Consider the following 23817-nt stretch of genomic DNA (forward strand, 5'->3'; position numbering starts at 1 on the left):
GTGATGGGGTCAGTGGTGGCTTAATCGGTTAAGGCTGTGGGTTACCAGGCTACTGATCGAAATGCCAGAGGTTTGAGCCCCAGCACTGCCAGGCTTCCCACTCTGAGCCCTACAAGGCCCTTAACCCTGTCCTGTATCCTGCCTGACCCCAGCTTCCTAAATTGGATATGCGAAAAATTTATTTCACTGTGCCGTAAGGTACATGCGACCAATTGGTACTTAATAGTACTGCAAAGCCTTTGCTTTCAACACAGCTGATGAAAAAAAACTGAAATAACTGGTAGATTCACAATTCTGTGTTTTTGCTTTTACACCACTGTAAGTGTAGAAAGTGTGCCAGTTTGTGGTCAGTTAAGTGAACTACACTCAATAATCATGGATTCCTTTTAAGTAGAACCTTTCCAACACTGAACAAAGAATAAATACTTTAGTAGTGGGGAAAAGTGTTTTAGTTAAAAGTTAGTGAGGAAAAATGGATTAGTTAAAAGTTTATTTTAAATGTACAAAAAGTAAGTGCAGTTACACGGGCCGTGAGATGGGCAATATTAGGTAAGGTGATGTTTGGGAGTGAACTAATATGCGGTTCAAACTAAAAAAAAAATAAAAATGTCGGTGGAACCGGCTTCAGCAGAAAAAAAAAAATCACCCATGATTCCTAGAAGAGCTGCCTCGGGTCTATGTAGAGGAATAAGAAAAAGTTCAAGAGATTAGTTTCTAGTCATGTATTAAAGACATGTGTATGTTTTGTATTGAACCTACTTTCTAGCAGGTTGGACAGACGTATAACCTATTCATGCAATGAAGTAATGTGATTTATAAGGAATTGTTAAAAAGGAAAGTAGGACAGAGGACACTAGGACATGTTTTATTTATTATCTCCTATATAATACGAGCTGTGCTTTCAAGAGCTAGAGAACTTCTCCAGAATAGTCAGAGGCTGGTCAGATTAAATATTCTAAAGAATTTCTTTTCATGTATGCCGTTTATATTAAGGCAGATATTAGTTTCATAGAAATAGATGCAAATTATCAGATATTATTTGGCTTAATTTTGCATGACTATTTCTATTTCATGTCTGAATATTTTTTTTTTTCAATGTTGTGGTCTAGCTTTGTGGTTCATTTAGGGTGTGTGTGTGTGTGTGTGTGTGTGTGTGTGTGTGTGTGTGTGTGTGTGTGTGTGTGTGTGTGTGTGTGTCCAGTAGATGGCAGTCATATTTCATCTGGGGTTTGTCTTTTGGAATCCAGCCAAAGTTCCCATGTACTGCCAGAAGTATTAAAACAAAAGTAAAATTCAATCTTTTAATGATAATGAAGAATTGGTGCATGATGCAATAAATTGTTATTTAACAATCAATATTTAATATAAGGTCCTTGATTCTTCATAACCTGCTGGATTCAGCTGGCATAGAGTCAAAAAGACCTCTGCACTGCTCTGGTATCACTCAAAAAGATAGTGTTTAAAAAGAAAAGTCATGAGTGGAGATCACTTAAACATTTGTTAAAGTTGCGTGGTTAAAAAAAGGCAACAATTAAAAAAACATAGCTATGTTTAATAGTGAAAGTAAGAGCATTTCTATACACACACAATGTGATGAGAATTTGAAGGACTGGAACTAAACAGCTGTGTGTTTATGAAAAAAAAAAAAAAAAACACTAACATAAAGATTAGACTTTCGAGCAATGGAAAAGGGTCACATGGTCTAATGAGTTTAGAATAACTCTATTCCAGAGTGATGGGCGTGTCAGCGTAAGAAGAGAAACACATGTACCCATCATGGGTAGGCAGTGTTATGATCTGGGGTTCCATCACTTGCTCAGGTCTAGGCTCAGCAATTTTATGCGGCAATAAAATGATCTAAATGTACTAAATGACCAAGTTATCACATCTATGGACAATTTGAGTCCTGGAAAAATGTTCCAGCACTCAAATAGTAAAAGAGTGATTCTGGGAGTGTGAGGAATCATTGCCACACATGAACTGGACACCACATTGTGTACTTTAATTAGAGTTAAATGTATTTGAATGAAATCTTACAGTTCATTGTTATTTTTTGGCCAGCCAGTATGTTATTTAATAATGATTATATGCCGCGGATGTCAATCTTAAAACGGCAGAAATATGAACGAAATTCATGCAATAATTTAAAATAAAATTTGGTAAAATGCCAAAAAAGAAAAAAGCAACAGCAAATCTGGGATATAATTAATTAAAATTCAATTTGTCATTATTTATTTATATTTACACAAGATGAAATATAAATATAAAACAATAAACACTTTTTTTTGGTTTGTTTTTCAAATATTTTAGTTTGCTGAATATTGCAATACATTTTATAATAGAACTCATTACGGAATTAAGGGACATATCGTATGTAAACTGGGCTGGTTTTTAAATCAGAATTGTCTTGGCAGTCCCCTTCTATTTGTTAATAACAATTTGACTTCATGTCTTTTTTTTTTTTTTTGAGAGTGAAACCAGGAGACGACATTTACCAATGCAGATTTTATTTCCATAAATAACTTTGGTCAAATCTAAACTATCTCTATCAGCTCATATCTAATTTACAGCACATCTTCAGTAATACCGCAAGAATTTTTACAGTCAGACATTTGTTTCCCATGCAAAGCCAAGGCAGAAATGGCTCAGCTAAGCACCGACTATTGCTAAATAACCAGCCAAGGCTTACACTACAGCATACAGCCTGTTAATGCTTTACTTTAAATAGAGTAGACGTAAAGACAACAAAATCTTTAGGTTTTGGATAAGTTTACAATAATAACAACAACAATCACAAGCAGAATTCAATAAGTTAACATCACGAAAAGTATTATATGGTTTACACACAGCAGTAATATAGACAGCAGAAGTCCTTCAGTAACAATGGGGTGTACACCCAAGGTCTTTTGGATTTAAGGGAAATGATACAAACAACAAAAAAGTCACAAGAATTTGTTCAAGAAATACAGTATGTTGGAATCTGGATTTCTACAAGCCGACATTGCAAACCGTCATACAAGTGCAAAATATTGCATTGACTATTTTCAGGGAATTGATGGTAAATTGATCAGCAGCAATGATGTAAACACTATGACTTTTTGATGGGTCATTGATCAGCCATAACATTAAAACCACCATGGTTTGGGGTTTTCCTTGTAGCAGCTCTGGCCCCTCAAGGTATGACCTTTGGGAGTTGTACTGGGGTCTCGCACCAGGATGTTTTGGGTGCTGTGGGTTAGAGGATGGACCCTCCATGGATGGAATCTGGGGAATTTTGAGACTGGAGGGAGGCAGCCTTTGGATGTTTACCTGCTTGGCCCCATGCAAGTGTTCTGATTGAGTGTTCTCTGAGTGTTCTGATACCTTTCTGCTCGTTGCCAACATTAACTTTTTTGGCAATTTGTGCTGCATTGGCTTTTCTGTTGAAACAGACCTAGAGGCTATTGGTCCCCACAGGCAGGGGTAGCTCAGTGGTTAAGGCATTTGACTACTGGTCAGAATGTCCCAGGCTCAAACCCCAGCACCACCATGTTGCCACTGTTGGGCCCTTGAGCAAGGCCCTTAACTCTCAACTGCTTAGATGTACAATGAGATAAAAATGTAACTAACTCCGGATGCTGTAAGTGTGTCTACCAAATGCTGTAAATGTACATGGGTCAACCTTGGGTGCCCATGATTCTGTCGCCAGTTTACTGGTGTACAAATGATAAAGATGTTAATGTGCTATTATCGTGTGGTGCTAATGTTATGGCTAATCGGTATATAAAACATTAGATCAGCAGCGTATTTGATAATATTGACTGATTTCCTTAAGCACGCGTTTACAAACTAAACCCAAAAAATTTCTGAGGTCGGTCATCAAAGATGACTTCTGACATACAGTAGCTATATGAGATTATAAACACAAAATGATCTAAATAAATAAATAAGCAAATAAATAAAAATAAGTCACAAAGCTAATGATCTCAACATTGCATAAAAACAAAACCAGCTTTGCTACAGTGAGCGATCAGCCGTTATGATCTGGCCTTGATTGTCGTCCAACAATAGTGGCGCTACATATCAGTGTGCTGTAGGTGAGCTGATGTCAAGCTTTGAGCAGATCATACTCAATTCAAGTTACATCATATAAGAATATCTCGGATTACTGAGTGGAATCTACTTGAATAACGTACAGTCACATGTATACATCTATGTTGTTTTGAAAATGTACATAACATCAGTGAATACCCAAACCTTTTATAGGATTGTGCAGAGTTGTTATCTTGAAACCATTTTATCAAGCATTCAATGTCTAAGCATGGTTCCAAAACCAGGTACCGTGGGTAACCTTCTTGTGTTGTGTTCTTTTCAAACCAGTAAATATCCCTGTCATACAGGGTGAATTGTAGAGTTTTGGTAAGGGGTTTAGATCTGAAGAATAAGGGAACAATGATGGTTACCCAGGGTTTACAGAACTGCAGTTGCGTATGCAGTTGAAAAACTATTGCATTTTACCCATCCTTATCTCCATCTTGGGTAAGAACCACCTGGATATCACATGCCACCCATATAATGAGGAAAAGGACTTACATTAGGTCTAACTGGAAATGTGTCAAGATGACCTCCACACTCACACCTCTAATGTTAGCCATGATGTTCAGGTTTCATCAACACACAATTCCTGGAGTGGCATGGCCTTTTTATAATCTTTTTATCTTGCTCAAGAATAGATGGTTCTCCTTGTACAAAGGTATATCACAGTAGGAGAGTGGCATCCAATACCATTAAAAAAAGGGAAACCACTGTGTTTTTCCTCTGTTTCAGATGAACAGTTTGACTGAGGGATGGGATGGCCAACATAATGCCGATGAATTATGTGAGATCAAGACTTGTACAGTGTGCCAGGAGTGTCCCAATTTAGCCTGCTTTATAGTGGTAGCACACAGGAACCTGTCTGAATAAGCTAATAGATTGGAATTTGAAGTGGTGTCTTGGGTGTCAAACCTTGGACATGGACTTGACAATGAGTATTATACTGATCCACCATTGTATCCACCAAACCAAAATTCTGCATATGAAAATGGAGGATTTTTAGAAACTGTTAACCCTTCTTAACCACCAATCTTCTCCTGAAGTTGCACTCAAAGATGAGGTCTTCCTCTTTGATTGTGTTGATTTCCAGAACAAGACAAGCTTCTTGAGTAGCAACAACATTGTTGGAACTTCGTTGGGATGGGTTATTTTGGAGTCAACAAACTTGAAGTCTTTGCCCTCCAAGCCTTCTGCATGACAGGCTGTGATGCGGTGGGTGTTTTTGTGTTTTTATTTTTTTGTGTTTATGTTGTGGCTGATTGATGTTTGCTGGAGAACTCAGATGGCTTCCAGGATCTTGAAAGCATGACTCTCCCTGTCTGTGCAGGACACCAGACCCTTGTGAAAATTTTAACCCAGAACAAGGAAGCAATGACCTTAATGCAACAAGGGATCCATTCATGAATCTTAAACATGTGCTTTACTTTCTACAGCTTCCTTAATGGCATGCAGGGAAGTTTGCAGGGTTGAGTTCAGGACAGATCGTGCTAGCCTTACTTAGCAGTTTGCATAAACCAGGTTGGTGGAAACATTGTGCATGCTACCACTAGAAGCAAGTTGTCACTCAGCACCTTTAAAGAGTACATTGATGTGATGGGATGGTTAGTATAAGTAATTATAATACTATTATTAAAACAATGCTGTCATCAGGGTGTCTGAATTCAGTGCTTCGACAACACACACTTGAGTATATTCCTTTTGTCTGGTGAGACCACCAGAAATGCATGTTGTGCTTTTATCGTGGTCTATCACATTTCACAGAACCTCACCAACTAAGTTTAAGCAAGCTGTCTACCTAAATCCCACTTAGGCGATAGTTCAACTCTGCGATTCATCTCCTGGGCCATAATTAGCCAGGAAGAATTTTCCTCATGCAGCTGTAGCCACAGTACCCTTTCATTCCTTGAGATGATAGTAATGCACGACAAGGATGGCTTCTTACAGATTATGCTCATCAGCCATCACAGTATTCTGGCATTTGTGACTGTTTAGGCTTTGGTTAGGGGTCAGTTGAGCATATTGTTACTGTAGTATTAGCATTACCATGCAGTCGGCTAAGACAATGTCTGAGTTATGATCCATACATAGTTTGTGTTCATTGGAACCAGCCTCCAAGGCCTTTCAGACCTCAGCTGTACAAGTGACATGGCTCATTTCATGGCTAATGTCTTGATGTAACATAAAAACATAGTAGTGAAGAAGTGAGTTCTGTTGTAACTGCTGCATTATTGGAAAGCCATCTAACTTTAAAGACTCAGCAGCAAACAGACCATTACACACGGGAAAAAAATCCGCATTAGTGCCGCTTAGTGAGCGAAGACGAAATAACCATTTCATTGATCGTAGCCGTTATATTAGAAGGAATAGGGAAGGCATACTTCTCTACAAGTGGTATTTATTGCAAATTTTGGGTCATACTGTACATGGCTACATGATTTTGTTGCAAGGTCTTGCTTGGCATGGAGAAGTGTGAAGAATGAAGTATCCAGGTTATTCTCAGTGACCCTGGCTATTAGGAAGGGTAAAATGATTTCATGTAAGTGTGATTTAATATGTACCTTTATGCAAATTAATGTAACTGAAAGAACACAATGATTCCTGGAATAAGAGGAACAAATTATTGACCCAAAATGTGCTTCAATTCAGAGTGCATTGGTATAGTAAAATAGTGTGATTGCTTAGGTAGTGTGCTTATTGTTTTATTTTTTATTTTATCTGAAAAAAAAAAAAAAAAAACCTGAATCCTAGGGGTGAAATGCTATACTGGTGTTTCCATGACAGATATCTTAAAATAGTATGTTAATCAGTTCATAAGATTAAATTATTTAACAACAGACTAATTAATCATTTACATAGCACTGAAAAAAAATGTCTATACCATGGTAGGAGGTTTTAAAGACTTGTGCTTCATTTAAAATAATAAAGAAATTTAATAAAGAAAGTTAGCAAATAAAGTTGTGTTTTAAACATTATTTTTAAATAATTTCAGCACCTCACATTTAAAGAATGTATGATTACTTCTTGCATCAAACTTTAGTCTTTTAGTTTGGGTGTGGGACTTAAAAAAAAGAACAATATGTATTACAAACACTATAACCTGAAGATTGAATTTAGATATTAGGTATTGCTGGTAGAGAAATAGTGGATACTGCAAAATATAATTGAATAAAAAAAAAAAAAACGGCAAAGAGCGAGAGCTGTGCTTATCACTTATCATGTCATACTGTTCAGTGACTTTGGCTTGTTGTTATAAATACTGCAAGATATCTGACAAGTTGTCAACAGAAAATATATGCTAGAGCTCCCCACATTGCTAAAAATCACACTTCCTTGGGTTGTGGGTTTTTAAATGATCGTATTTAGTATTTATGAGATTCTCATATTGGGGGAAAAAAACCTGCATGGATTTTACAAAGCTATCTAGTTTTTCCATTCAGATTAAATATGCAGATACTTGAATGTAAATCATTCAATTGATTAATGTTTTGAATCAGTGGAATGACCTGCGATACAATATAAGAACTGTGGGTTGGGATCCAGACTAGGGATGCATTTAAACTCTTTAAATCCATGCATTTTAGAGTGTAAGGGTATTATTCCATCAGAAACCTCACTCAAACATGATATTTAATTCTATTTAGATCTGTTCAAATAGCTGGTATGAAAAAGTGATGTTCATGCATCAGGGTACCAGGCTTAATCTTCAGAAGTCCAGTAAGTTTATTTGAAAATGAGCTGCAGTAGCCCCAACTTGAATCATCTGGAATATTGCTTCTGTACAGCTGTAAAAATCTCTTATTGAAAAGGACCGATAATGCCTGATGGTAAACAACAACATACTGGGTAGGAGCTGTTATTTGTGTTTTTGGTACTAATGCATCCCTATTCTGGAACAGTTCTGGAACCCAGTTCTTGTGGACAATTTGTGAATGGTGACAAACAACAAAAACATAAGCAATAAATCTCAAATGCTTTGTTATACATACACCACACCTGGCAGTGGAGGTCGTCATAAATAAGAAGTTTCGCATTTCCGAAGGTTTGATCCGGCTACCAGGATTTGCTGGCTTTGAGTTCCGTTCTTCCTTTGTCTGGATCAAACTCAGAAACTATTTCCTGCTGTGTCTTCATCACCTCTCTCTGAGGTGTGTTGTGCTGAAAGCCTGAATATGGAAATTGGTGAAGATAATGAGGTGGTAATTGGTCCTGTAACTGCTGCCAGAATGCAGATGGTGTCACAATCTGTACTGGAGTGATTGTAGATAGGTATGTTCTGTGTTGGAGGTGAAGGTGTAAGTATGCTGTTCTCGCCCTAAAGCTGCTCACTCAAAGCGCTCATAGTTCCTGGTTTGTCTTACTCGTGGTACCATGTCAAATAACAACCTGTGGCAAAAAGAATAGCATTTACTGTTCACTCTCATTGTCTTACAGCAATATAAAGATTTAATTTGTATGCTTTTGATGCAAATATGAAACTTTGCTTACTTTATTCCATAAGCTAGGATGATGAGGCCGATCATAACTCCAGTGGTGCCATCCAGGAACCAGACAGAAGGTTCATGACGAAACACCTCAGCACTGAGCAGGATGGAGAAGCTCATGATACCGCCAACCAAGGAGTTAAAACCTATTAAATATAACATATACAGTATTTTAAACAAGATGTGTAATTACTAAAATATGTAGTAAACATTGAAAGTTCAAATGTCCCAGTCAAAACTAGAAAAATTATACCAAATGTATTCTGAATCTGAAATGAATGGACTTTGTTTCCTTCATCCTAGACGATCCCAGATCGGATCATTTAATCCACAAGATCTGGCACAGCTTTTCCCTGGATACCCTTTCTGTTGCAACTCTTTCATCTTCTAACTGAACTTGGGATCGGCACTGCATGCCATGGCTGGGTTGTATGGGGCATCTTGTCCAGGGACCCAACAGTGGCCAGGCCTTGAACCCCTGACCCTCCGATCAGCAGTCGAGAGCCTCAACCGCCACCTGCATCCTAAATTCAATATACTATTTATACACATTTTCCTTTCATTTTTAGCAATTGCATTTTTACCTAGTTTACTCTACCATTAGTCATAATTCTAGTACTGAAAGTTCTAGCTGATAATCCGGAACTGGGTTAGGAGTGCTGTTGGAGTGTTAAACAGGGTTAGGAGGGTTAGGGTGCTGGTGGCTTATAAATATCTCATTAAAGAAGTAATATACAGAGTAATTTCTGTGTAAGTTGTAAACTACATGGTCAATTACAATAATGTTAAATATGCCCTTTTTAATAAACGTTCGAATCTTGCATTGAGGCTGCTATCACTTTTACTGTTGTTAATGTGAGTGTTAGAGTTATTACATAACTTGGTAGAAATCACGCTAGAACCTCACGTTGTATTGGCTCCCTGTGGGTAATAGGTTTTTTAATATGTAGGTTTTTTAAATATGCAGCAGAAAAATGAATTTAATGTTGTTCTTATTTAATATTGACAAATGCTTGTGTCCCCTCTTCTTTGTGTTCAAGTCAAATTTTGGACTTTTGATTGTGCAGAATAACAGAACAGTTATGAGAGTAAAAAACTCCCTTTATTTCTCCCTTAATATACTTCCCGGCTACACAAATGCACTTATCCCAATGTTTCATTGGTACTTGGATACCATCAAGATAGAAAGCTTTCTTATTTCACTGCCAGATTGCCTGCTTCATGTCTGGCCTCACAGGAACTTAAATGGCTCAAACATGTGGAAATTACTTAGAGCAAGATCAAGACTGTATGGGGGATGGTGCAATAATTCCTACCCGAGGTCCTGAAATGTGCTAGTGGTGTTAATGAAAGATTGTGTTTGCAGTTCCCACAGACAGATGCATCTCCTCCACAAGTGAATAATTATCTGCCAATTTTTAAGCATCAGTGGTTCCACGAACTGGATGTTCACAGGACACGTGACTGCAGTCGGATCCAAGCCACCTCGGCCTTCTAAAAATCTTTTGCACCATTCAAGTATTTTACTGCGGCTATGAGTCTCATCACCTTACTGTGCTTAAAGTCTACTGTAAATATCAAATGGTTTTATGGTTTCATTTATTGGAAATCATCACTAGTCCCAGTTAGACTTGAACACCCCTCACAGTTAACAGAACAGGGTGGGTTTCATCGAACATTTGCAATGATAATGTTCTTAAATTAGTTAGTGTTCCCCAAAACCCTCATAACTAATGTTATATTTGAACATTAGGTAGTTTGTCCTAACGGTTTCCCCCTTGATCTTGGTTACACTGTGCTGACTGGCTGTCCAGGGGTGAGTTCATGGCCCATATTTGCCTGGTGCAAGAGAAGCTGACATGGGAAGGAAAATCTTGCTCTTAATCCCACCTTGCAGTTCCTTTGAGCTGTCTGATGCTACTAATCCTCTATTGAAGAGGCTCCGGTATCCAAATCTGTGCATGTAATCACAAAAGCCCTGCTGCACCAAGCACGAAGATACTGTAGATAAAATCTCCACGCTGTAATGCTGATGCATTGCAAGGAGCCAAGATGGGTTTTCATGTCAATTGAAACCTTCCTGGCATTGTAGATGCAGTAGATGGTACATAAACCTCGCCAAGGATGAAGATGAGCAGACAAAGGAAGAAAGTCTTGTTGAACTACCAGTAGAAAGGACAAAAATAGTTGCTTGGAAATGTGAGGGCATGTGAATTATATTGGCTGTTAAATAATGTTGTTGGTCTTTCGGCTGCTTCCATCGAGGGGTCACCACAGCGGACTGTCCAATCTGCACAATAACTTGCCACAGGGTTTACACTGAATGCAACCTTTCCATTTTACCTGGGCTTGGCACTGCATCCAGTGACTGGGGTTTGGGCACTGGGTGAGAATCAAACCTGGGTCCTCTGCATGGCAGACAAGAAACCTACCACTGAACCATCAATGCCTCGATTGCATAAATAATGTACACCATGCCATTTCCTGCATTCTCATGCTTTTATTTAAAAAGCTTTATTTTTATTTTTTAGTCCAGGAAATAACTTACGACCAGTGATGTGCACAATGCACGCTTCATCCTTCAAATAAAGCTCTGAAACAGCATGACTGTCTATTTTGGAAGATCTTTCCTTTTTTTCACATATACTTATAACTTAACATCTGTAACGTCATTACTGTCCTTGAGAAAGGGATAGCCTTTTCAATTCCACTATTTCTAAAAGTATTGCATTAAATATAATCAAACATTTGGTTTGGATCATATATTATGACCATATTATCAGTCGTCAGGAGCCATGAACGCAAAATCAGTCAGACGGATGGAGGGATAGCTTAGTTTCTCTCCTCTGTGAATTAACAATCACTTATGATCATCTTTGAGCTGTATACAAAAAAGGTTAGATAGCACTGTTTGAGTATATAGCATGAAGAGCAGTCTGAAAAAAATGTGATTGGCTAGCATAACATATGTTAGCCTTCATCTGTCCCAGTTTGTAGCTATTGCATGATAAGGGTGAGATGGCTGGTTGGAGGGTAGAGGCAGGGGTAACTCAGTGGTTGAGGCAATGAAGTGCAAGTGAGGTCCTTCACCTTCAACTACTCAGATTATACCCAATTGTTCCCACCCAATTAAAGGGTGTCAATTTGGCAACCCCACCCTGTAAAAATCTGCCACAAAAACGACAGATACCTCTCCAGTGGTGGGGAGCATTCATCCCCCAATGTGGACAGACCTTTACCTCCCAAAATAGTGGGAAAAGATATTTGTTTGAGTCACAACTTACACTGTGAAAGTATTTTTTTTTACTTTTCAAGTGCTTTACCCCAACCCAGCTCATGGTCCAATGCGGGACCGTCATTGCTAGATTGTGGAATGATGCACCCATGAATGAAGGAGATCGTGAGCAAGAAGGGGTCTCCTTAAACCCCAATCTACATCCACAGAGCAACTGAGTGACAATTTGGTGTAGAGACTAATCTACCAGCCTCTAAAAGAAAACCTCTACGTGTTAATCGATATTTTGCAGATTGAGGTAAACCCCTGAATCTTGCTGTATATATTCTGCTGTATCAGTTGCGTCCTGGAGCTGTACTAACAGCAAGGCCACACACAGACTTGATAAGGTCATTAAGAGTTCTGGCTCAGGTATAGTGGTTCAGATTGGACACAGTGGAGATTCTGTCCAAGAGTTCTGCCAAAGTTCTCAGCAATCATTTAACACCACTCCAAACCTCCTGACCAGACAATCAGTGTGTTGTAGCAATGCAAACTGACCAGCAAGCAATACTTGCTTCAGCATAGGAACATTTTTGCAACTGGTGTTTATCCATAGTGATATTTTCCAGTGCTACAATGAAAATGCTCCTATTAGTCATGGGAACAGACAGTAATATCCTGTAGTATAATATAGTTAATGTGTCCTGTATTATATCATATATTGTATTTTTATATTCTGCTCATATTTAGTACTGTGCAAACTTTTATATATATATATATATATATATATATATATATATATATATATATATATATATATATATATATATATATATATATATTATTTAACAATCTCAGCAGCAACCTCATACCCTCTTCAGAAAGCCTAAAGAACTTCTCCTCAAGACTACATTAAAACACAGTAGTATTAGTAAGTTATTAAATTTTAAGTCTAATTTGTATTAATTAAACCATTTACAAGTGTCTAAATTGTTCATTATTAAACAAAATCAGAGCTGTTTCTTCAACCCTACTTATTAAATACTCTGAAGTGGCTTCTTGAGATTTTGAGAGAAGTCTAGAATCAGGAGCGGAGTGAGGATGTCAGAACAGAGAGGGTGCTAATTTTCGAGGGTACAGCTAACTGTGAGCTGGTGGTTACTCGGAAAGAAGTTTGTGAAAGACAGTCAGTTGAGTCCTTGCAGTTCATTGCTCTCGCTGGTATCTTTTTGTCTGTGGTACAGATACCTTATACTCAAAGTGGATCTAGATGGTTTCTCTAGTTGGTCAGCCACCTGTGCTTTCAGATTACAGGCCTGTTACCTGTGTTTGAAATTAAAGACCATGACTAAGCGAATGTTTATTATTGGATCTTTAATCTCCAAAATGACACCTCGTTCTGGTTGTTGTGGAACAAAGAGAACTTGCTAATTAGTGCATGAGTGTGTCTGTATGTCTGTGTCTGTGTGTGTTTATACCTACCATCAGTGATCAGAGCTCTGCTGGTCAACACCCTCCCCAGTATGAATTTGACGACGGCCAGAATGACACACAGTATCCCACTCACAATGAACACACTGAAGAGAAAATCATCCTAAAAGTACATAAAAAATGTGTTCAGGCTTTTGCTGACTTTTATATAGCAGTAAAATAATACATACTTGTACATGATTGAGGTGTGACATCATACAGTATCTACTGTATATCAGTTACCGTAGTATATTAATGTAAAAGTGCGATGCCTAATGCCTTTTTACTTGAAGTTTCCTGCAATGTTTAAATGTTCTTGCTTTGCTTCATTTATGACTTTCCCTTGCTCTAACATACACGTTTTACATCTTAAACAGGTTAATGGACTAATCAGCTGAGTCAGGTGTTGGGGACGATACAGAAGGAAAAAATGCATGTAGAAAAAGCCAACGGTGCTGAGAAGAGTTTTAAAGCATCATCTCTATAAATGTTTTTCCTGTTGGCAGAAAAGTGTAAAGCAACTTATTATTAATGAGCTCAATAGATGTTACCCTGCCACAAAACACAGCAAGCATTTATGTCAGTTTTCATTTCTGGTTCTGCTCTGCTTCTTTCGCTTTTTTTTTTTTTTACTCGGTAGGATGTGATTTTTTTTTTTTTTTTTTTAACCTCAGAAGCACAAAAGAGAGACAGGTTTATCGATTTTCTGTATATAGCACTTTTTCCAAATAACACCAAAGAAAATTTCACACAGGGTAAAAAAAAAAACAACAAGTGCATAAAATTAGGGAGAAAATATAATTACTGACACTGTCTAGCATTGATATGAGATGAAAAAAAAAGAAACTGATGAAACAAGAAACAATGGACAGTAATGCTATATATATATATATATATATATATATATATATATATATATATATATATATATATATATGCACACTTCAGGAAAAAAAAACTTTTATTTTAATACTAAAAAATTATATTTATGATATATGATTATTAATATACATCATACTATTTTTCTTTTTCCTGAAGTTTCTTTCTGATGTTTTTTGGCTGATATATATAAAAACCTTACATTACATACACATACACCAATCAGCCACAACACCACCGCCTCAGGGAAGCAAAGATGTGCCCGTCTGGTCCGATCCCACAGAAAAGCCAATGGGGCATAAGTTACTTGATGTTGGCTATGATTAAAAGGTATCAGAGCACCCACTGTATCACAACCTGCAGTACTTAGCAGGTTCAAGGTTCAAGGTTGTTGATCCCGCCTCTAACTTCCCCATCCGATCACACATCCCAGGAAGCCCACCCCTAGAGGGAGGCATTGTGGAGTCATTTATAGAGGGGTCAACATTTTAATGCTATGGCTAATCGATTGTACATACACAGTGGGGTTGAAAAGTCTAAAAACGCTTATTTTTGCCCTTTTCTAATTTAAGACAAAAAAACCTAAGTGCAAAGTAGAATCCTTAAAAACATTGACGTGAATTTCAGTTTCACTTTACGCTTTAATGAAAGTGTACACTTGGACTGGCATGGACTCTACAGGTTTGTCTAAACGTTTATGATCCTGTGTACATCTAATCCCAATAAAGTGTCGTCTCTGCACATGCTTTAATAAAAGAGATCAGACATGAGGAAAATCTGACCTTTTTTATTCAAAGCAGTTAACACACTCAATAGCATACATTTGCTTACACTTAAACTGAAATAGTACAGAATGTTGAATATCAAATTTTCCAATATTACTTACCCTTTTAAATAATTCGAAATTCTAATTCCTTCTGTTGAGATATACTTTCATTATAGTTTCAGACTTTTGGATCCCACTGTATGCAGTATATAATATAGATATGTGAAAGTGAATGAATTATGGTGGTAAAAAAAAAAAGGACACAAAATATTGTATTTGAAGATTGTTTCAAAATAAAGCAAAAGACTTTGTAATATTTTGAACTTTGGCTGTAATGTATTATATGTATGACATTTGACGTTAACATTCGATAATGAGTAAGGCTATACCTCTAGAGCCCTACTGTGGTCTAAGCAATGAATGTTAGTCAATGATATTGTCTCTTCAATGGGTGTCTTTTCCTATGACACAGCAGGATTTTGTACAGGTTGTACACTCCCCATGCCTGGGAGGAAGGTGGAGACTTTGTTGATCATCAATATTATGTCATATTATAGTTTTATATTAAAAGCTTTTGTGTTAAAATATATTCATCATGACAGAGATATATATAAAAAAAGCTAACAGTATGAATAGTAATTCCTTTCTTATCTATCTATCTATCTATCTATCTATCTATCTATCTATCTATCTATCTATCTATCTATCTATCTATCTATCTATCTATCTATCTATCTATCTATCTATCTATCTATCTATCTATCTATCTATCTATCTATCTATCTATCTATCTATCTATCTATTCTTGGGCGGGCACCAACCATTTTCCATTTGGGACAGAGCCCGACATTGCTTTCTCCTCTATTACAACTCCATTTACCTCTCGCGCTGACACATGTGCAAGGAAAGCACATTTTCTTTGTCCTTCACTTGTATACCTGACAATCTGTAAATCTCTCTGGGCCAAAAAAGATGATGAGGACCTCAGAGAAGACACCTCACAGAAGTGTTATCAGTGTGAACCCACTGGTGTTGAATAAAGACTCTGATGTGATAAAGGATGATCCTCTGTAAGAAGGGACAGGATAACAGGTGAACGTCTCCATGGTTGACAGTGATGCATCGGGCGGAACTAGATTAACATTCATAGGACACGAGTAAGCGAAGGTATGTTGTTTATTTCTATAGCACATCCATCAGAATCTGGAATGATAGACCCTGTGGGAGGAAGCCGAGCTCTTTGCCACTGTCGTCTCTCCTGGCTTGAAGGAATGTGTCTACTATTCTCCCACGCAACAGCAAAGAAACTTATTCCCCTCCTACATTATTAATCGGCACTGGCCTGAGCCTTCCTGGCAAGCTTTTATACTTTAGTTTGTGGTTAGAAGTAATTTCACTGAGTTGAACAAAGACTTTGTCAGAACTTCTTCTTTTTTATTTTCTTTTTCTATTAGAAATCTTTCTCACACTTCAGGGTTCTTCTTGGACATCTATGTGTTTCCTAAGACAGACATGTCTCTATTTTTTATTTTATTTGTCTTAATACAATATTCAATGTCACAAATTGCAATAGGCATTCAAACCAGAACTTTCGATCATGCACAATAATAGAACACATTTATGCAAGTAAAAATTCACTTTATTTCTCTATATAATCCCCTGCTACACTAATGCACTTATCTCTCAGTGTTTCACTAGTGCTTGGACACTATCAAGGTAGAAAGTTTTATCAGTACACCAGAGCCATGATTGGACTGCTTACAGATATTTCACGTCTGAAATGCTGGTCTCCCTTGCTGGAACTCCTTTAATGGCCCAAACATGTGGCAATAACCCCCAGCCGAGTTACTGCAAAGAACAAGTGGCAAATAATTGTGGATACAGTTCCCAAAGACCAATCCATCTCTTCCAAAAGTTGGTGACAAGTCAACCATTGATTTTTAAGCTTCACACATTCCACTTGCTGAATGTTCACGGGAACCAATGCAGTGAACTCCGAGCCACCTCAGCTCAGGATCGTCATTCCCAGATGTACAGCCTTCTTTAAAACGTTTGCACCATTCAGAGGTTTAACTGCGGCTAAGAGTCTCATCACCGTACTGTGCTTTACTGTAACTCTTCTGTAAACGTAAATTCCGTTTGCACCTTCATTCACAAGAAATTTCATCACAAGTCCTATTTTAACTTGTCGCCGGTTGTATAATTGTCCAGTATGTTCAAATATATTAGGACAAATGGTAATATCAATGGCGGCACGGTGGTGTAGTGGTTAGCACTGTCTCCTTGCACCTCCGGGTTAGATTCCTGGCCAGGCTCGATTCCTGTCTCTGTATGCATGCTGTTTGCATGTTCTCCACGTGCTTGGTGGGTTTCCTCTGGGTACTATAGTCCAAAGACCTGCAGATTAGGCTAATGGCGTTCCCAAATTGCCCGTAGTGTGTGAATAAGCTTGTGTGTGTATGTGTGTGTGCCCTGTGATGGATTGGCACCCTGTCCAGGGTGTACCCTGCCCTGTGCCCTAAGTCTCCTGGGATAGGCTCCAGCTCTCCGCGACCCTGAATACAGGATAAAGCGGTATAGACGGTGAGTGAGTAAGTGAGTGTAATATCAATTAAAATAACAGCACTGTCTCCTCCACCCAAAGAACTAAATGAAAATGGTGGAAACTTCACTTATCATTATAGAATGAAACTTCATAGGATCTTTAGGGACACGGTCTGATGAATTAATAAGGTAAAGAATTCATTTGGAATAATGAAGACGGACCTGTGATATCTGCACGCTGTAGAAAAGGCGCTCTGTCTCGAGAGCACTGCATCTCATTCTCATTACCATTTAATAGTCTGAGGAGATGAGGAGAGTGCAGAAAATAGGTGTCCCATACTTCAGAAAAATGGAAAAAGGGAAAGAATTGTTGAAAATATTTCTTTTTTGTTGCTAAATTTAGTTCGAGCTTTTAAATGATCCAAACGTAGATAAAGAACATCCTGTTTGGCCTGAACAGCTGATTTGGGAATGAAAACAGGTTTCTGTTGCATTCTGTCTCACATATTGCATTCTGCTTTCTTTTTTAACACTGACCAGAAAGTAAATTTTGTATGAGACGTCTGGAGCTGTGCTGCAGCACTAATTAGATGTGTTTAGGCCATAAAAAACTGCAGATGGTGTCGGGTTGCTAAGGCACACTGCAGCAATGCCAAACCTTCGAGGCTGGACGTGATGAACTGTTTGTCTAGTGCCAATTAGTGCTACAAAATTCTGGTTTTTAGGAAGAGAAACATGATGCACCACAAATGATTTATTACACAAACTGTAGCTACAGACGGCATTGTGATACACTAATTAAGTGGTTAGTCTAAAGGGAAAGTAATTATCACAAGCCACCAGGTTAGAGTAGAGTCGTTTGCACAGTCGCCCTGCAACACCAGGGTCCGGGTTCGATTCCTGCTTTTGGTCTGTGTGCATGGAGTTTGCATGTGTTTGGTGGGTTTCCTCCATGTACTCTGGTTTCCTCCCACAGTCAGGGTGCATCCTCAAGCTGCCTAAAGTGTGTGTGTGTGTGTGTGTGCACAACACGTGTTCCTGATAAATGATCGCCTACATCTAACAAATTCCAGTTCCTGAACACTTTATACAGCACACAGAAGTTGGTTAATGTATTCCATCCTACATAAACAGCTTTTTTACTGTTTTGTCATTACATACAGATGTAAAATGACAGACATGTGATGTGATGTGATATTCACTCACCACTTCGGGCAGGAGCTTGGTGGACAGATCATGAATGGCTTTGCCCAGGATACACATGGAGGACAGGATGAAAATGACCCCCAGTATCACACAGGCTCTAGTGGTGGTGATAAAATTAATTTAAAATGACTGATTTCTAGCAGGACAAGTAGACAGTTAGACCATTACTAGCTTCTAGCCTGGTTAGTCTTAACAAAAAAAAATATATAAAAAACTTTCCGTAGTATTTTATTCAGCATTTTAAAAGCATTTATTGTTTTTTTGGCTCTTCATTCCCAGGGAGTGCTAGGGATATTGCTGCTCAAAGCTTTGCCTTCAGGCTAAAAAGCTGGGTATGCAGTACACAGGTCTATCAATCCTGCTCACAGTGTGACATTCAGCCACTGAGCAGCAATTGTTCCGCATTCATTTCTCCTCCATTATTATGCCATTAATCTCTAACCACTACTTCGTACACAAGGAAGAGACATTTTCTCTGTTTCATTTGTATACTCTATACACTCTACATGGACAAAAGTATTGGGCCAAACCTGTTAATTATTGAATTCAGGTGTTTGAATCAATCAGGCCGCTTTTCTCTAGTTAAGGGCAATCTTAATGCTTCAGCATAACAAGACATCTTGGACAATGCTATGCTTCTAACTTTGTGACAACAGTTTGGCGAAGGCCCTTTTCTATTTTACATGACTGTGTCCCAGTGCACAAAGCAATGACTATAAAGACATGGTTTGATAAGTTCGGTGTGGAAGAACTTGACTGGCCCTAACACACAGCCCTGTGACCTCAACCCCATCGAGCACCATCAGGATGAAATGGAACAGAGGTTGCGAGCCAGGCCTTGTCCTCGTCCAACATCAGTGCCTGACCTCATAAATGTTCCACAGGTGGTAAAGTGCTCGCCCTATCATCCGGAGATCGCTGGTTCGAATGGTTCGGGTGATGCTGTTTTCCTCTCACAGCCGGAGGCACAGAGAGAGCTGATTGGCCGAGCTCTCTCAGGGGGGAGGGATGAGAGGTACTTGCGCTCCCACATTAATCACGGCTCTACAGCCAATCCGAGTCGTCTGTGATCTCACGCACACGGAAGGAGCGGCTAGAGCTTTCCTCCGAGTGTGTTACTCCGCCCCTAACTGTGCGTGAACAAGCAGTTTGAAAAGATGCGGTCGGCTGACGTCACGTGGTTCGGAGGAAACACGTGATAGTCTTCGCCCTCCCGGCTGAATGGTAGTAGTAGCCTTAATGTGGGAGCCCTCTAGTGACGGGGAGGAATTGGCTACGACTAAATTAGGGGAGAAAATTGGAAAAAATAAATAAATGAATAAAATAAAATAAATAAAAATAAATGTTCCACAGGATGAATGGGCACAAAATCACACAGAAACACTCCAACATATTGTGGACGGCCTTCCAAGGAGAGTGGAAGATTTTATAGATGCAAAAAGGGGACCATATTGAAGTTTATGTATTTGGATACAATGTCGTTGCAGGGTTGTCCGATACTTTTGCCCATATAGTGTATGCTGAAAACATTGTGGGCCAAAATATCTAGATTAACAGTAATTAGAAATACCTGAGGAAACGGTTTGATATAAAGATACTTAAGATCTAAAGCCCTGTTAAAAACTCTTTAAGCATAATGACTTATGCTTAAAATAATCATTTTGATTTCAAGCTTGCATTCGGTCCATTTTAAGCAAGTGTCAGACATTTTATTTTTAAATTCCGTCAACCGCCCTTTCAGATGTGCATACAATTTTCCTTTATTTCAATTCTGGAATATCGCAGCTCTGTGTACTTACATGTACTCCCTGTGGGCCGAATGCACAGCGGCCGCGTTGCTGTAACGCCAGAGCACGATGGCGGATGACAGCACGTCTAATGTTGCATCGAACTGAAATTCAAATAGTCAGCCATTGGGAAAGAAGATCGTTTTTTAAATTTTTTTGGATAGGCTTTTTTTAATTAAACCCTGAACATTGCCAGAACGTGACATAAATGGTATACAATAGGCTTATTACTTGTCATTGTCATAGCAACAACAAGCACTTTCAAAATGGTATGCTAGTTAATTGAAATTACTATTATGAAAATATAATCGCAAACAAATGTCCTCATACCACATTACAATATATCACAAAAAAACTAATACAGTTCTTCGATCAGCCAGTTCTTAAAATCCTGCTTAAGATAATGGACAAATAAACAATGTAACACAATGTACATACTTGTAAGTAAAGAAATGGCGATCCAAAGACAATCCTGTACCCATTACAAGCAGACGTATACCTGATATATTCAGTGATATTAATGAGAACTTACAGCAAATCCAAAGGCTGATGCGCTGTGTCGCATGAAGGATACGGCTAAAAAAAGAAGAAAGAACAAAGAGAGTAGATAAGTAAACATGTACCGGTTAATTAAGTAAAGTATTGATCATATGTCATTTACATTTCAAATCATTATTTTTGTTTTGATCAAATTAAAATGAAGAATTATATAAAAAATATACAATAATCTCCTTTGAACGGTTGATATTGAGATGTGGCATAACGGCTTCAATCTGAAATGCCGTTAATTAGTGTTCATTATTTTTGAGGCTGGTTACTCAGGATATCCCTGTCAAAGAATCTCAAAGGACCATGGTGCCCGAAGACCACCCTCAGGAATCCCCCATGAGATCCCATCATCAAAATGCTGTGATGTTGACTCCCCTTAATTTCAGCTGCTTTCTACGTTCTGATCTTATGCCAAGATGCTTTACACCACCTGTCAGACATTCTTGAGGAAAGGCCTTGCGTCACCAGGAAGCCGGAGCCTGTGCCCCTCTTGCTGAGGTGAGGACTTGTTTGTGTCTCATTTATTTCGAGTTCAGTCACAGGCTGACTTGTAAAAGTTTCTTGGTTTACAGCAAGCCTAGGGAAACAACCACTGCTGCTTTCATCACCTACCTCCAGTACAGCACATAGTGGCCTGGCTGAATCCAGCTAGCAAATACCCTTAGTGACCATCACAAGTATCGGTGCTCTTTTAGAAAGTTAATCATGAGAAGTAATGTTATCAATAAAATAATACATTTTTGGATTTATTCAATGTTTGAGTTCCATCAAGATACCCAAGACCTTTTTTTTTAACCCCAGATTATTATTTTTTTAATAAGAGACAAGGAATAAGACATCGAGTAGTGACAAACTGTAAAAAGCCATAGAGCAGTAACTCTGTGAGAAGCATGCTGGGAAAGCTGGTAATAGTGATGGAAACTGGGAAGGGGTAGCTCAGTGGTTAAGGCATTGGACTATGGTTCGGAAGGTCCCACAACCACCAAGTTGGGCCCTTGAGCAGGGCCCTTAACCCTCAACTGCTCAGATGTATAATGAGATAAAAATGTAAGTCGCTCTGGATAAGAGCGTCTGCCAAATGCCTAAATGTAAAACTTATTGTGATTAGCAAGTTGACTTAAATGTTGCCCATTACATTAATAAAAGTAAATAATAATTCCTGGCTAAAAAATTTTATCTACTGGCGCAAGCAAAATACAAAGAAAAGTAGGATCCATGGGATATGTACATGTAGAGGACAAGTAATCATCACAAATAAGCAAATCAAGCATGCGGACCATGAATTACTTTTGTTTCTAGCTCGTATTGAGTGCTTTGTTTGTTTCCTCTCTTCTCTTATCAGCCAAGAAGCTTCCTGTTCTATTGTATTGTCCATTTTAAATTCACAGCCAGGGCACACCTGCCAGGCATCTCCTGCAGCCGCGGAGCAGCTCCATCCTTTCTTCATCATCCAAAACCTGACTGGAACGATAATAACTGACCTTGACTGGCTCTTTAAATGCCCTGGAACAGGAACAAGCTTCTGGACGATGAAGAGTCTTTTTATCTAAGCAGTAAGCCCATACAGTATGTGCACATGTACTGTAGGTCCAATGGTGGTCATGTAACCATGGCTTAGTACAAATAATCCATCTTCAGCTGAAAGAGGATGTCCATACCCAGAGGATAGATGAAATAGACATTCAGCCACGTCAGTTTATATTGTACGTGGGTGTCTTTTTTTTTTTAGGATGGATAGAGAAGTGTTGGTTACTTCACAGCATCAGCTACATGCACAGCGAAGCTGATGTAAGAATCTTAAATGCCCTTGACACGTTCAGAATTACTTCTCTATTGAAGAAATAAAGAGGCTTGTGTGTAGCTCTGAGCAGCTAAGAGTAGTCTATCTTCACTGCTCCTCACAATCCTTTTGCAAGTAATTGGTCTGATGAAAGGCCCAGAGTAACATTATCAGCAGCAAGTAAGCACCGAAGAAAGCCTCGTCAGCTTTTTAAATTCTCAAAAGCACAATCAGGCCAGTGCTTAAAGCCTCAGTTTTATTAGGCTCTATGTACTGACTTCCTCATATCTATCGTAATTCAGGTGGGTTTCATTTCCTTATTTGAACAGTTTGACAGCAAAATGAGACAATTCCATTTTTTTGCAGTTTTGAGAAAAGCAAGAAGCAAAAAGCATTGCAAACTGAGAGAGAATTTTTTTGCACATATTCTTTAATTTGCAAGAGTTAAAAAGCACAAATGCCAAATATACTTTGTTTAATCAGTTTGGGTTATATTAGTGTGTATTTGTTTGATTTTTCACACACTAACTCCACCCCTTACATTTTTGTGATGATGGATAAAATCAGCCTGCAGTGGTTTTGCGGCTTTGTGGTTTGTTTATTGTGCTTTTACGATCAATTTAGTTTAATGAACAATAAACCCAAGCTTATGCTTTGATTGTGATTTTGTAGTGAGTCAAACATAAAATAGTCATAGCTAATTAGATCAAGGAAAAACTTGCCCACATAACCTTCATAATTACAAAGAATTGTTGAATATCAGGAGAAACATTATAAACAAAATAAAAACTTTATAGAAAATAAAGCAGTATAGAAGATAAAGGAATGAATGAATGAATTAATTAATTAATGAATCTTATTAAATATGGTCTTTTCTTTTGTCCAATAAATGTTGCCAATAGTGAAATTACATATATCATAACATAAAACATTGATACGATATTGTATGCAACATAACAATATAACATACAATATTGTGCTACCAGAATGTTTCCCATTGTGCTACCGGGAGGTCTCCTGTCCCAAAGGCATGACCACAAGACCCCTGGGAGTGTGCTGTGATG

The 23817-nt window shown here is 38.2% G+C and overlaps 1 protein-coding gene across 1 annotated transcript in view; it reads right to left on the reverse strand.

The window, feature by feature from the left end:
- Positions 1–7160: 7160 nt before the first annotated feature.
- Positions 7161–23817, reverse strand: part of tmem163a (transmembrane protein 163a) — a 58125-nt gene continuing 41468 nt past the window's right edge. The window contains exons 3-8 of the mRNA XM_053496692.1: positions 20957–21000; positions 20437–20528; positions 18638–18734; positions 13255–13366; positions 8560–8701; positions 7161–8457 (exon numbers count right to left, since the gene is read on the reverse strand). Coding sequence (XP_053352667.1) covers positions 8397–8457; positions 8560–8701; positions 13255–13366; positions 18638–18734; positions 20437–20528; positions 20957–21000 — 548 coding nt within the window. The 3' untranslated portion in view covers positions 7161–8396. The remainder of the gene's footprint in view (positions 8458–8559; positions 8702–13254; positions 13367–18637; positions 18735–20436; positions 20529–20956; positions 21001–23817) is intronic.

Source organism: Clarias gariepinus, chromosome 5, assembly GCF_024256425.1.
Source record: "Clarias gariepinus isolate MV-2021 ecotype Netherlands chromosome 5, CGAR_prim_01v2, whole genome shotgun sequence".
Lineage (NCBI taxonomy): Eukaryota > Metazoa > Chordata > Actinopteri > Siluriformes > Clariidae > Clarias > Clarias gariepinus.